General features: G+C 21.6%; 5 protein-coding genes across 5 annotated transcripts; 3 read left to right on the forward strand and 2 right to left on the reverse strand.

The window, feature by feature from the left end:
• Window positions 1-636: 636 nt before the first annotated feature.
• Window positions 637-1206, forward strand: PY17X_0314600 (conserved protein, unknown function; the record flags this gene model as incomplete). Its single annotated transcript, XM_022954996.1, has 2 exons — window positions 637-723; window positions 838-1206. The coding sequence occupies 2 exons, from the start codon at window positions 637-639 to the stop codon at window positions 1204-1206; spliced, it is 456 nt and encodes a 151-aa protein (XP_022811485.1).
• Window positions 1207-3499: 2293 nt separating this feature from the next.
• On the forward strand, window positions 3500-5526 carry PY17X_0314700 (calcium-dependent protein kinase 1, putative; the record flags this gene model as incomplete). Its single annotated transcript, XM_022954997.1, has 5 exons — window positions 3500-4714; window positions 4808-4907; window positions 5017-5135; window positions 5281-5358; window positions 5467-5526. 5 exons carry the CDS (start codon window positions 3500-3502, stop codon window positions 5524-5526), a joined length of 1572 nt encoding a protein of 523 aa, XP_022811486.1.
• A 646-nt stretch (window positions 5527-6172) lies between these two features.
• PY17X_0314800 (conserved Plasmodium protein, unknown function) lies at window positions 6173-11090 on the reverse strand (the record flags this gene model as incomplete). The annotated part of the gene is made up of 7 exons (XM_022954998.1): window positions 6173-6922; window positions 7090-9640; window positions 9812-9939; window positions 10061-10126; window positions 10286-10396; window positions 10503-10706; window positions 10821-11090. 7 exons carry the CDS (start codon window positions 11088-11090, stop codon window positions 6173-6175), a joined length of 4080 nt encoding a protein of 1359 aa, XP_022811487.1.
• A 1127-nt stretch (window positions 11091-12217) lies between these two features.
• Window positions 12218-13341, reverse strand: PY17X_0314900 (E2F-associated phosphoprotein, putative; the record flags this gene model as incomplete). Its single annotated transcript, XM_022954999.1, has 4 exons — window positions 12218-12482; window positions 12615-12690; window positions 12784-12975; window positions 13197-13341. 4 exons carry the CDS (start codon window positions 13339-13341, stop codon window positions 12218-12220), a joined length of 678 nt encoding a protein of 225 aa, XP_022811488.1.
• A 2205-nt stretch (window positions 13342-15546) lies between these two features.
• PY17X_0315000 (ribosomal protein S26e) lies at window positions 15547-15870 on the forward strand (the record flags this gene model as incomplete). Its single annotated transcript, XM_719950.1, has 1 exon — window positions 15547-15870. One exon carries the CDS (start codon window positions 15547-15549, stop codon window positions 15868-15870), a length of 324 nt encoding a protein of 107 aa, XP_725043.1.

Raw genomic sequence — 15870 nt, forward strand, 5'->3', positions numbered from 1 at the left:
AAATCATAAAAATATATTTTATTTGGTTGATTTTATTTTATTTTATTCGTCCATTATTATGATTATTACAATAATTAGGGAATGGTAACAACAGCAATGGACACTAGCCAAATTAGCGATGATAAAATTATAATTATTTTTTTATGAAATTTCCACACAATTATATTTTAAAAGAAAACTAGCTTTTTTTAATTTGCCTAAAAACTGAAAAAGTATTTTTATTGTTAAAAAAAATATCATTTTATTACTATACATTGTAATGTGCATTTTAATTGAATAAAAATAAAATTCAATCACCACACCATTAAGATTGTAAATTCTTTGAATGACATTTTAATTTATTCATTTCGTTCATTTCGTTCATTTCGTTCATTTCGTTCATTTTTTTGTGTTTTTATTTATTATATATACACCATATTGTGCTGGTATTTTTTTATTTTTCTATTTTAGTAGCATATGTCCCCCTTTTTTTTTCCCTCAAATTCAGTGAGTTATTTCATTCTACTAATAAAGTTTGCTGAAATAAATTTTATTTGTATTTAACATTTTAGAGGTTAAGGGGGGTAACACAAAAGCATAAAAAGAACGAATAAAAAAGTAGTACAAAATGACAAAATAAAAAAATATCAATGTACAATGGCTTTATCTTTTTTGTGTAAAAGGAAATATTTTTTTAATTTTTTCAATAATGTCCGCTATTTATCATCCAAGAGAATTTCGAACGTAGGAATTGCTATGCCTTTTTGCTATTTTGTTATTCCATTTTTTCCATTTTTTTTACTTCCCTTTTTTTACTTCCCTTTTTTTACTTCCCTTTTTTTACTTCTTCCCCTTTAGTCATATCCCGTGGAGAGACCAAGTGTGAAAGAAATGGACGATGAATATAAGCGATATTTGGAACTTAAAAGGAAAGAAAATCTCACACCCGAATTTAAAATAACAAACATAGATATAAATACATTTAGAAAATATAAGCATAAAAATAATCCTACATTTTCAACTGAATTTAAAGTTTTTATAACAGGCTTATCGATTTGTGCTTGGTGTATATTTGCTATGTACATGACTGTACGAATTATGACTCCCAATGATTTTGAATGGGTAGACAATGAAAGAAAGAGACTTGAGGAGGCAAAAAAAAAAATTATGTCCATAAAAGAAAAAGATAAAGAATTCTTAAACACCAACAATAATAATAATAATTAGTGAGAAGTATATGACAACAATAGATTTAGTTCATCAAAAAAAAAAAAAAAATAGCTAGATAGCTAGCTAGCTTATGAATAAAAAAAAAATGGCTAGCAGTCATATTAATTAAAAAAATAAAAAAAAGCACACACAAATTATTTTCTTAATATATTATGATAATGTGGTTTCTATACATTAAGAACTAGACAATTTTTTTTTATAATTTAAAAGACCCCACCATTCGAAATTAAATAATTTTACTTGTTTTAATTTATATTTTTCCAAAAAAAAATAAAAATTTGCATATTCCCATTTTTATAACCTATATATGCTAATATATACCCAATGTAAATGTAGAAATAAGCAAAATAGTCCATAGGTGTATGATCATATATACATATGCACATTTTCCTTTTTGTATGTTTCTCATCTTATCAATTAAAATTAACTTATTGTTTTATATTTACATAAATAGTGTATGTAAATACATAATAAAATATGTACAATAATATATATTTTTTTAAATTACAAAAATAAAGTTTTAATTTATAAATTTTTTGAGTCAATATGGATATCATCAGTTTTTTATTTTAGCATGATATTGAATATTATCAAAGATAAATGCTAAAGGAATATTAAATAATAAAGCATAATTATAGAACGCAAGATAAATGGTAAAATCTTTTATATTTTAAATCTCTTACCATTTACATGGCTAGCCCGTATAATAAATAAAGAACTGTTTTGCATAGCACTGTTAAGAGTATAATAATTAAACATTTTTTTTATTGAAAAAAAATATGTATATATATATATAGAGAAATAGAGAGGAACAATTTTCCATAAAATATAGTTGATAAATATGTTTATTTTTATGTTTCGCTGGAATATTTTACTATTTTAATAATGGAAATATATGTATTTAGTACATAAAGGGAGTAACAAAAATTAAAACTGGCAAGTATAGAAAAAGAGTAGTATGATAATACGTTTGCATAAATTAGGGAATAAAAATTTAGGCCAAATAAAAAACTCAAATAACTATATTATATATGTATTAATATATATGTTAAGCAAAGGGCAAGAATTATGAAATGTCTTTTTTGAGTAATAAAATTCTATCCTAATTTTTTCTTCTTAAATATGTTATTATGAATAAACTTAAATATTAATTTGATGAATATATACAATGTTATATGGAAAAAAAAAATATATATATATATATATGTGTGAATGATATGGGTAATGTAATTATATGCACATAAGATATATATGGGTATATTACATACAGGATATTATGGTGATAATTTGTAATATACTATTTTCTTTTTTATAATATAAAATATTTTTACATTTTATTTAATTCTTTTTTTTTTTCCTCTCATATTTTGTTATATAAAGATGAAAAATAAATGAAATTTAGTATATTTAAGATTTACTGAGTACCCGTATGTATTATATTATGTACATACGAATGGGTATAATATATGCACATGAATACACACAGTGCATATAAATATTATGCATGTGCATATAAATATGCATGTATATATAAAGGTACATATAGTAATAGTATGGATGTTTGTACTTTTTCGTAATTATTAGTATTTATTCATTCTCATTCATATTTATACTTATTACCTAAAAGCGATATTTAGATTCATTTGATAATTAACACACATACTTTTACCTGGCAAAAGTTAAATTAATTATTGTTATATTACGCTAAAAAAAAAAATAATAAAAAATAATAAAAAAAATATGAACATGTGCATGTATATTTATATATGACGGATTTCCAATTGCATAAATATTTATTTTGTTAATTTTTTTTTCGCCATTGATGTTCCCTAATTTTTCTACGATATTGTATGTACGTGTCATATGTATATAATATATGTATATAATATATATATATATACATATATAAAATAAATGAATAAATATACATATATGTGCGCATTTACACACACAAATATTGTATGCATATATATGCATGCAGGTACGTATGAAAGTGTACGCCATCAAGTAAACAAAAAATATGTACATAAACAAGAAAGCATTTGATTAGCTTAGTGTTTTATTTTTATAACATTTGTTCATGCAACCATTCACTTGGCATAAACACAACTAGTGTATAATTATATTGAGTATATATGCACATATATATATATATATATATATATACTGTAAAAATAGCTAGATTTTCGCGTGCATGTAAAATATATACACATACATAAATATATCAACCATTGAGTCATCCCTAACTACCCAAATATAATTAGACAGAGATTCTTTAAATTAACATGAAATGGGGTGTAATCAAAGTAAGAGTGCAAATGATGTGAGAGGAAATAAGGTAAATAATGTAAATAGTAAAAAAAAAAATAATAAACGAGAAGATATAAATGATGGGGAAGAAATAGCTATAAATCCTGGTATGTATGTTAGAAAAAAAGAAGGTAAAATTGGTGAGTCATATTTTAAAGTTCGTAAATTAGGTAGTGGGGCATATGGTGAGGTTTTATTATGCAAAGAAAAAAATGGGCATAGTGAAAAAGCTATAAAGGTAATAAAAAAATCCCAGTTTGATAAAGGAAGATATAATGATGATAATAAAAATATAGAAAAGTTTCATGAAGAAATATATAATGAAATATCATTGTTAAAATCATTAGACCATCCAAATATAATAAAATTATTTGATGTATTTGAAGATAAAAAATATTTTTATTTAGTTACAGAATTTTATGAAGGTGGAGAATTGTTCGAACAAATTATTAACAGACATAAATTTGATGAATGTGATGCAGCAAATATTATGAAACAAATATTAAGTGGTATATGCTATTTACACAAACATAATATTGTACATAGAGATATAAAGCCAGAAAATATATTATTAGAAAATAAAAATAGTTTATTAAATATAAAGATAGTCGATTTTGGGTTATCTTCTTTTTTTTCAAAAGATTATAAATTAAGAGATCGATTAGGTACTGCATATTATATAGCTCCTGAAGTTTTAAAAAAAAAATATAATGAAAAATGTGATGTCTGGTCATGTGGTGTAATTATGTATATTTTACTTTGTGGCTATCCACCTTTTGGTGGACAAAATGATCAAGATATTATAAAAAAAGTTGAAAAAGGAAAATACTATTTTGATTTTAATGATTGGAAAAATATTAGTGATGAAGCTAAAGAATTAATAAAATTAATGTTAACATATGATTATAACAAAAGATGTACAGCTGAGGAAGCTTTAAATAGTCGATGGATAAAAAAATATGCAAACAATATTAATAAAAGTGATCAAAAAACATTATGTGGTGCTTTATCAAATATGAGAAAATTTGAAGGAAGTCAAAAGCTAGCTCAAGCAGCTATACTTTTTATTGGTAGTAAATTAACTACATTGGAAGAAAGAAAAGAACTTACGGATATTTTTAAAAAGCTTGACAAGAATGGGGATGGGCAATTAGACAAAAAGGAGCTTATAGAAGGATACAACGTCTTGCGAAATGTAAGTGACTATTCATTTGTGTTGTTTGCTGAATTCATATTTTTTGATATTATATATGTATATTTTTTTTTTTTTTTTTTTTTTTTTTTTTAGTTTAAGAATGAACTTGGTGAATTAAAAAATGTGGAGGAAGAAGTCGACAACATTTTGAAGGAAGTAGATTTCGACAAGAATGGATATATCGAATATTCAGGTGAGAAGATAAGTATATGTTTTGTTTTGTTTTGTTGCGATTGATTTTTTTTTATTTTATACCATATGCTTTTGCACACATTTGTATATTCGTTTTTCTTAATTTGCAGAATTTATTTCCGTTTGCATGGATAAGCAAATTTTATTCAGTGAAGAGAGGCTAAGGAGGGCCTTCAATTTATTTGACACTGACAAAAGCGGAAAAATCACAAAAGAAGAACTTGCCAATGTAATAATACGAGGGTTTTATTTTTTTACTTACAGTGTGTGTGTGTAGATCGTAGAAATGAACAGCTATATCTTTTTTTTTTTTTTTTTTTTTTTTTTTTTTTTATATTTTTTTTTTATTTTATTTATTTATTTTTTTTTTTTAGCTATTTGGCTTGACTTCAGTTAGCGAAAAAACATGGAATGATGTCTTAGGGGAGGCTGACCAAAATAAAGACAATATGGTAATAGCCAAACGCAGAAAAAAAATAGCTAGATTTGCATTTTTTTTTTTTTTCCCATTTTTTTTTCATTTTTTCTTTATTCTGGCCGTTTCCTTTGCCGTTTTGCAGATCGATTTCGACGAGTTCGTATCAATGATGCACAAAATTTGTGACAATAAACCATTTTAAAAAAGAGGAATAGAAATAAAAGAGAAAAGGAAAAATAATATTCTAAGAGATTTCTCTGGCTAACTAAAATAATATATTTGCTATACCATATAGCTTTTTATTCATTTATATTTACATGTTTTATTATTTTTTTTTTTTTTTTTTATTTGATTTTTTTGTGATATTTATTCTTTCAAGTCTTAAATTATTTATTTTTAAAAGTATATGATTTATTTTAAGTTTTGATTATTTTAACATTTTTCCCTATTTTCCGTAATAAATGAAAAAAAATATAAATAAAACGGAATGGGAATAAAAACAAAATGTTTAAAGGATATATTATGTGTTGTATTATTTTAAATTAAATATATTATAAACAGCATATATGCTCAGAAATGTAGATTAACAAGGCTAACGCTAAAATGGTTAATTTAAACAAAAAAAAGGAGAGAAAAAAAGGAGAGAAAAAAAGAAAAAAATAAAGAAAAACAAAAAAAAGCGGCAATCATTTGCAAGGAATGCATAATGGTTGTCGCTTAAGTGGGAATAATACGTAAAAAAAAAAAGACAGGTTTGTATCAAAATTTAAAGAAATTAAAGGGGTACAAATTAGAGAATAAAATGAATAAAATAAAGAAGTATATGTGTGCATGTGTGTGGAAAGAGATTATGCAAAATTCGCTTCACTATATAAACCGTTGACAGACTTGTAAAAAAAAAGATCATCTGCATTATTTTTTGTAGGATTTTGATGTTTGCATAATTTCGATATTTGATCATAAAATAAATTATAGATATCATTTTTTTTAATATTTTTAAAAAGTTTCATTTTCTTTTCTTTTTTAATTTTAATTTTTTTTTTTTTTTTTTTTGAAAAATATATATTTTCACTTTTAATAAATATTTCGGTAGCACTAGATGAATATTTATATTCAACAAAATTATTGTATTTTTCTAATTTATTATTATGTTTATTTAAAAAATAATTATTTTTATCTTTTAATATATTATTTAATGGATTATCACTTATAAAATTATTGTCTGATTTTATATCATGTTTATTATCAAATTCTGTTTCACTTTTTTTATCAGGATCTTCGAAACTTCCATCAAGATATTCTGATTCATCATTTTCGGATATACTAGATGATTCTTGATTATTTAATAAATTTTTTTTGTTAGTTTCATTTTCATTTTCACTAAAAATACTTTGAGAATCTTTAATATAATTTATTTTGTTAAAAAAATAATCATGTGTAATTTCATTTTCGATATTTTTATCATAACTAAGGTTTATATATTCATATGTTCTTTCTTTTTCATGTACTAACGAATTGTTTATTTTTTCTACAAAATTTTTATAAGACTGATCAATGAACATAAGATGAATGTGTTTTCTTAATTCGTTGTGGAAAATCTGGAAAGGGGAAGATAATAAAATTAGAATGACAAGAATTGTAGGCACAGTTGTAAAGGATATGCATGTTTATTTTGTATCTTTTATTTTGTATCTTTTATTTTTTATTTTATTTTATTTTTTTTTATTTTTTATTTGGTATTTTTATTTTTTTTTTTTTTTCTTACAATTTTAGCGTCAAAGCCACATTTTTGCCACTCATTTTCGGAGGAAAGAGTGTCTTGATTTTTTGAATAAAAGCTGTCTCCAGTAGAAGAAAAAGTTGAATTTTGGAAACTGAATTTTTGTGAATTTATTAATGAATCAAATAAACCATTACAATAATATATTTTTTTAATTTCCATTAAATAATAAAATGAATCATATGATATAGAATATTCTGAATCATAAAAATATAATTTGTTATTTTTTAAAATTAATATTTTTCTATCAAAAATTTCTTTTGCTTCATTTTTTACATAAACCCTTATAAAATTTTCATTATAGTAATTTGTGAGATATTCAAAAGATAATTTATTTATTTTAATTTTATTATTTTTTAAATTATTGAATATATCATTATTTATTGTTAAATAATGATCAAAATGATGGTTTGTATCACAGTCACTTGCACTAAGCATTTCACTTTCGTTTTCTGCGCAATTTTCGGAAATCTCTCCTTTTTGCAACTTAATAAAATATGTAGCATTCAAGTCTTCATCATGATTCGTGTTGTTTTGTGTATATTGAAATGGAGAATGATGAGAAGACAAAATATTTTGTTTGTAATTATAATCATAAATGTTATTTGGTTTAGTTTTATATAAATAAAAAGATTGAATTATGTTATTTAATGTTTTTTGCACTACATTTTGGCTTTCTTTTTGGCTTTCTTTTTGGCTTTCTTTTTGGCTTTCATCTTGGCTTTCATTTTGGTTTTCATTTTGGCTTTCATACCATTTGGGTGTGTGTGGGAGATTGCTATTTTTCAAATCTGAAACAAAATCAGCGAAATTGATATCTATTCTTTTATTTTTTATATAATAAAAGAAATGGTTATTTTTTATGGGATAATTGATTAACTGATTTTTAGGTAATGTTAAGACATTTTTAATAAAAATTAAAAAATTAATATATTTATTTTGATAAAAATCTTTAAATTTAGATTTATTTAGATAATTATATATTTTAATGAAACTACATGTATCATAAATTAAAGTAGACTGGAAATTTTCTAAATTTTTTTTATTTATTTTTTCATTTTTAATTTTATATAAATAATTTTTTATTAAATTTTTTAATGTTATAGAAAAAAATAATATAAAACATATATTTTTTAATCGTCTTTTAATACAATAATATGTATTGTATTCACATATTTTTTCTATATATAAATATAATTTGAGTTCACTAATATTTTTGCAATTTTTTATTTTTATTATAATTTTTTTAAATATATTTTTATATAATAATTTTAAAAAGCATATTAAACATCTTATGACATTTTGGTTGTTATTTATTAAGTATTCTTGTGTGTCACTACTTATATTGGTATTGTTTTTATTTTTTTTGGATTTTTTTTTTAAATTATCAAATTTTTTATGAACATCTTCATCTTCTCTTTCTATTGTTTCTGAATAAACCATGTTGAACTTTTCCAAAGTGTCGTGGTCACGCTCGCTTCTTTTATCATGCTCGCTCGTTTCACTACTTGTATTTACTTCCTCCCTTTTTATGTTTCCCAAATCTGAGTGATTGCTTTCCGATGTTGTGTTTGTCTTTTCTATTGAACTATTATTTTCAGTTATATGGTTATTAAAAAATATAGTTTTAGAATATATATATAAGGTATTTACAAGAGCACATAAATAATCATTAAAATAACTTTTGATAAGTAAGATAGATTTATTTTCACTTTTATATTTGTGTATAAAAAAATGATAATATTTCATATTTAAAATTTCGATTTGATTTTTATGCATTTTTATTAATTGAAATGGTTTATCAAAATCATTTTCATAAGTATTGTTTTCTTCAGTGTGTGATATAATTTCATAATCGCTAGTTGTTTTTTTTTTTTTAATAATTTGTTCATTTTCGCTATTAATTAATGAATTTAAAGAATTAAAAGAAAATGATAAATAAGATATCGATTCAGTAGAATTGTAATCATTATTAAGAGAATTAAAGAGTACAAAATTTTCAAAAAAGGAATAAAATACAAATTTTTCATTTATTGAATTTGCATATTTATAAAAGCTACTATATATGTCGATAGAATTTTTTTTATTTTCATTTTCATAATGTTTACAATTTTTTTTATTTTCACTTTCATAATGTTTACAATTTTTTTTTTGATTTTGATTGCTACTTATTGCATTACTCCGTTCTCTATTAATAAGACTTTGAGAATTAAAATGGCTGTTTTTTTTTTTTTTATTAGATATAATATTATTATTTATTTGTAAATATTTGAAAATATTTCGAGGGAGTGTATCATGTTTTGTTATTAAGTTGTATAATAATTTATGAAAAAATTCAAATAAAAATAATTTTAATTTTTCATACACTTTTATTAATGGGTTTATGTTTGTTTTCTTTATTATTTCATCATATACTTCTAATATTTTTATTATATCTACAAATATTGGTAAAATTAAATATATCTGTTTTTTTTTGATAATTTTGATTTCACATTCATCTATTAGCATTCGTTTGATTATAAGGAATATGCTAAACCTGTGAGTTGGGTTTGAGAAAAAAAAAAAAAAAAAAAGACAAAATAAATTGTAATATAACCAAATAATATGTATGTGTACAGGCAATTGTTATGATACTTTAGCTTTTTAGTTAGGAAGCTACATATTTATAATTTTCTATCATTATATTTTTTTTTGTTTTTGTATGTACCATAGCATTGAATTTACTTTGTTCACATATGAGGAGCACAAGGTATATATGTTGTCAAATAAATTCACGTTCCGAATTTCGAGTTTACTCAGTATGATATAAATTTTGTAGAAAAAAGTCAAAATAATCTGAACCGTTCATAAAAAAATAAAAATAAAAAATAAAAAAAAATAATAATAATAATAATATATTGCTTGTGCATATTTTTTATGGTTGAAATAATCGATTATGGCTAGTTTTTTTTTTTACCAGTGTATTGGAAAGGGAAATATGAAAATAGTGATTATTCCACAATGCCGTGAATAAATAAAATACCTATAGTGAGAGAAAAAAATAGGTTGAATATTATTGGAAGATTTAAAATAAATAATTTTTAATATGTTTTGCATATATATATTAACTGGGAACACAAAAATGTTATGAAATTAATATGGAAAGAAATTATATAAATAAATGGGGATATATAAAACATACCGGTTCAAAATAAATTTTATGGACTTTTTTCTTTTTATTATATAATGATGAATTTAATTTTATTAAAATGCTTATTCCATATGATATGTAATTATCACAAATATCTATAAACTTTATTATTATAAAAAAGTGTGAAATATATTTATTATCCATTTTTGATAGTAATTTTGAATTGTCTATTTTTATTATATGATAGAGAATAATAATAAAGTTGTACCTTTTGAATTGGCAAAATTGGATATGGAAAATTGGATAATATATTAAATAAAATTAGGATAAAAAAATAGTTATCAATTATTTTTCTTTTTTTATATAATTTTTTTAAAGTAATAGAATTTTTCCCAAAAAAATGTATGATCAATTTCACATTTTCATTTTTAATTTGAACTTCTTCATAATATAAGTCACATTCTACAATAACCTATAATAAAAAAAAAAAAAAAAAAAAATAAATATAAAGTAATAAAACAGTAACAAATTTGTGTAATTATTGTCTTTATTTATGTACATGTGTGCAACTTAAAAATGTATTTACTTTCTTAAACTTTCGAATAAGGTAATTATAAGCTCTCTTAGTCGATATATTATTTTTGTTTTTTTTTTTGTTTGGAACATTTTCGACTTTACTTTCAAATGATGATTTAATATAATTGGAATTTAAAAAAGAATACAATTGGGAAAGATATTTATTTTCACTATTTTTATTATTTTCATTATTTTCACTATTTTCATTATTTTCATTATTTTCATTGTTTCCATTAAGTTCATTTTGAGATTGTTCATTATTATTACTTTGTTCTGACATGATATTTTATTGAAACTTAGGTTTATTAATTTTAGTCTTTACCACCATGTATATATATAATATACATAAATTTTATAAATTGTGTAAATGCACAATTAAAAATATAATTTACCAACTTATCAATAGTGTAGGCACAAATTATATGCAATAATTTTCAAAAATAATAAATAGCCATCTTATAAAATTTGTATTTTTAATAAGTGTATATAATAATACTTAACAAAAAAAAAAAAATTATTATTTTTTTTAATATTCTCAAATAATATATATATATAATATATTTAAAAGGCTAGCACATTTTTATTCTACCCCCAAAAGGAAGATGAAAAAAAAAAAAAAAAACGAACAAATTAATAAATAAAATAAATTATCAAATGAGAGTGTTATAGCCAAAATAAATAAAAGGAAATAAAACAAAAAGAAATTAAATATAAAAAGTGTAGTATTCAAATAAAAATTAAAATATATAAATTTAAATAAATGACTAAACAAATAAAAATATGTTTGCAATTTTGAGAATAAAAGAAAATATATTGTAGAGTCTTTGTGAACATTTTGTATTTTTTTTTTTATTTATTATAAAAATTTATATATGCAATTTTATTTTCCTAATAACAGACATAGCGTTTTATTTATTTTACAAAATAGTAACGAATAACTACATTGTAATAAACCTGATAATATATGATTAGGGGCATATTTTGTAAATTGCGTAAAACATAAATTTGGTCAAACAGTTTAGTATAAAAAAAATACATAATATATTGTTAGAGAGTAACATTATTTTCGATCTTGTTCTGTGTACATAAAAAATAAAACAATTATTATATATCCTAATTTGGCATAATATAAACAAGTTTTAAATAACTAAATGAACAAAAAAAAATAAAAAATAAAAATAAAAAAAAAAAAAAAAAAAAAAAAAAAATAAAATAAAAAATAAAAAATGTAACACAATTGCGGATGGGCATAAAATTAGTCTCCCATAAATATGTATGCATATGTATGTAATGTATGTATTTATGTAATGTATGTATTTATGTAATGTATGCATTTATGTATTTATGTAATGTATGCATTTATGTATTTATGTAATGTGTGTATTGTGTAGGGGTCGTACTTTCTCTTTAATCTGGCAATACATCGAAAAAATGAAAAATCGAATTTTCGATTTCAAAATAAGCAATGTGATTATTACAATTTACGCAAAAAACGGGATTATATGTTTCTGATTTTTCTTTATTTTGTTTTTTGATATCTTGACATTCATTTTGTTGAATTTTGTTGTCACTTTTTGTTATGTTAATTTCATTTTCATATAATATTGTCTCTTTATTAATTTTCACATTTACCGCAAATAAACTTCTATATTGATTTACATAATATTCATGGCTAGTAAGGTGATAAAATCGGAAAAATAAAATGTGTTAATATGTAATAATTTAGTGGTGATATATTATTTACATATATGTAGTATTTACATATATATAGTATTTACATATATGTGTGTGTGTGTATACTTACCGTTGACTTTGATAACAAACAGGTGTAAAACAGCCACAACAACATAAACTTGAATCTTCACTTTGTGTGCAAAATCCTAATAAATAAAAGCGAAGTATATATGTGAAAAATAACTTAATAAAATTTGAAGTTGTTTCTCTTTTTTTGTAATATATATATTTTGACTTACTATATTTTTTATTTACATATTCTTCGTCATAATTATCAATTTTGTCATCATAAAATTCTAAGGCTGCTTTTTCATTATCCCCAATAACATCATCACCAAAATCCTCCTCATTTGTTGCACTATTTATATGCTCTTCATTTTGTTCGTTATTTTTTTTTTTCGATTTGGAGCTGGTATGCAAATCGTTGTTTTCTTTAAAAAAATAAAAGAGGGAAAAATGGAGAAACATGTGTAAGTGTGATGATATGCACATAGGCTAGGTCTTTTTTACATGTACCACAAAATGCTAGCCAAGATGAAATTTGTATTCTCAACTTTGTTCATTTTTATTTTCAATTTTTTTCTCAATTTTTTTCTCAGCTTTTTTTTCGAGCTATAAATAGCTTTTTTTTTTTTTTTTTTGTTATTTTTACCTGAATCGTTAATATTCAAAAATGACTTTGCAATATTTATTCCCTTTTCATTAGGTAAATTGGTTGCATTTTCTGACTGTTCATTTAATTTAATTTCATTAATTAAAAGATTAATGACATTATTATTTGCCTTATTTCTATTCATATGAATTAAATATATATATTAATTTAAAAGATATTAAAAAAAAAAAAAGGTTGTAATATGTTTATATATATATGATACATTCCCAACAAGTATAAAACTTGTGATAATATTTTTTTCGTTAATCAGGTAAAAATAATATGTGGTAAAATTTCAATTTATAGGTTTTATAGAAAATGAATATAAATATAAATATATTTATATTAAAAATTGAATAGGATATTAACTTGTATATATATATATATATATATATATATATATAAGAAATGTTTGGATCCGAAAAATAGACAATTCTAAACTATTTTATAATGTTTTTATTTTCCTTAGATAAATAAGAAAAAAAAATGAGAAGAAGATTAAATATATATTTTTAAAACAAAGAAATTATATAATCTATTTTTTAATATTATTATGTAGGAAGTATATATAAGTAATGTCCTTTAATTTTAAGCTTTTGGAGTTTTATATATAATGTTGTGTAAAAAAAGGGGTAGTAATATAAATAAGTGAAATAAATTTATAATATATTTCCATACAAAATGAGAATATTTTTTACATTAATTATTTAAAATATTTTACAAAATTTGAAATGTGGTTCTGTATATCATGTGTATACTTGAATTATAAAACTTATTTTTAATGGTGTTATTATAATATAATTTTTTTTTTTTTTTTTAATGTGATTTGGAAAAAGGGAAAAAAGAGATCCAGCTTAATTAATTAATTTTTTTAGTTAGAACAAATTATTCTTGTAATATTTTAAGCCCTTAAATATAATGTGGTACCTCACGCATATACATGTACATAAATTACATATATAATTATGTACATAATTATGTATATAATTACATATATACAGTTTATATGTACATGTACATATTTTTATGCATAAGCATGAATAGCACTTGTCAGAGATTTGGCAACAAATGACATTTTGGGGAATTCAGTATTTATTTGGCTGTAATAATATAGAGAAAAAAATAAAAATAAAATAAAGGAAAATTATTAATTTTAAAAATTCTTACTAAATTTTTGATTTTATTAAAAAAAATAATATATAAAAATATTATGTTGTGAAAATGTTCCCTAAAAAATAAAAAGTTTTAAAAGGGGTTTGGTTTAGTGCAATAATAATATGTATATAGAATATGTATATATATATATATGTATGTATTTTTTATTTGGTATATTTTTTTCAAAATTGTTTATTATGTTTTTTTTTTTTATTTTTTTTTATCATATATTATTTAGTATAATAAAATATATGTAGTGCTTATAATATCATTTTATTTATTGGATACAAATAAATAAGGATAAAATTACGCTTAAATATAATTGTGCATATAATAATATAGTAATTTTAATTATCTTATTTTTAGTATATTTTGAATTAACATATACCCTTTTTTGTTATTTATTCCCGTTTTATTTTTGTTTCCTTGAAAGTTTGCCTTTATATAGATTTGGGAACTTAATATTATTTTTTTCACAATTTATTTAAAATTAAAAAAAAAATACAATTTTAAGAAAAACATTTTTAAATAAAATTTAAAATAAAGCCAAAAGTTTGGGCTGTATATTTTACCATTTCGTAAATTTTTCAATATCCCAATTTTTTAAAAAGGTAACAAATAAACAAAATAAAAAAAAATAAAATGCTTAAAATGTATAGAATTCGTTATATATTTACATATACATGTACATGTACATAGTTTTTTATCCCTGTTTTATTTATCCTATTTTATGAATGTTTGGCAAATATAATTTCAGTTCAAAGCTGTTTTAATAAATAGTATAAATAGTTTAATACATAACAGTGAATTTGCATGATATATTTATTATGCATACATGCTAAGCGTATGAGTTATTTATGGGATTACCGCATATTTGTGTATTTTTTTTCACATGGTTTAACATTTATATGTTTAAATTAACATAATTTTTAAAAGAACGCGATCTTATAATACATGTATGGTCATATGTTATACACATGTTTTGAAATGAGTTTAGTGTGATTTGATGAGGAGTATCCTACTTAGTATATACATATATATGCAAATATATTTATTTATTTTGCAAATATATTTATTTATTTTGTAAATATATTTATTTATTTTGCAAATATATTTATTTATTTTGTAAATATATTTATTTATTTTGAAATATTATTGCAGACTTTTTTCTTATTACAACTTTATTTAAAACAAAATGCCAAAGAAACGTAGAAACGGAGGAAGATCAAAACACAACAGAGGACATGTCAATCCTCTTAGATGCTCAAACTGTGGAAGATGTGTTCCAAAAGATAAGGCAATAAAAAGATTTAATATAAGAAACATTGTAGATACATCTGCACAAAGAGATATTAAAGAAGCTTCAGTATATTCAACATTTCAATTGCCTAAATTATATATAAAACAATGCTACTGTGTTTCATGTGCTATCCACTCTCGTTTTGTTCGAGTTAGATCAAGGCAACAAAGAAGAGTAAGAAAGGAAACCACTAAACATGCTCATGCATCACAATTATAA

Source organism: Plasmodium yoelii, assembly GCF_900002385.2.
Source record: "Plasmodium yoelii strain 17X genome assembly, chromosome: 3".
In the NCBI taxonomy this organism is placed as follows: domain Eukaryota; phylum Apicomplexa; class Aconoidasida; order Haemosporida; family Plasmodiidae; genus Plasmodium; species Plasmodium yoelii.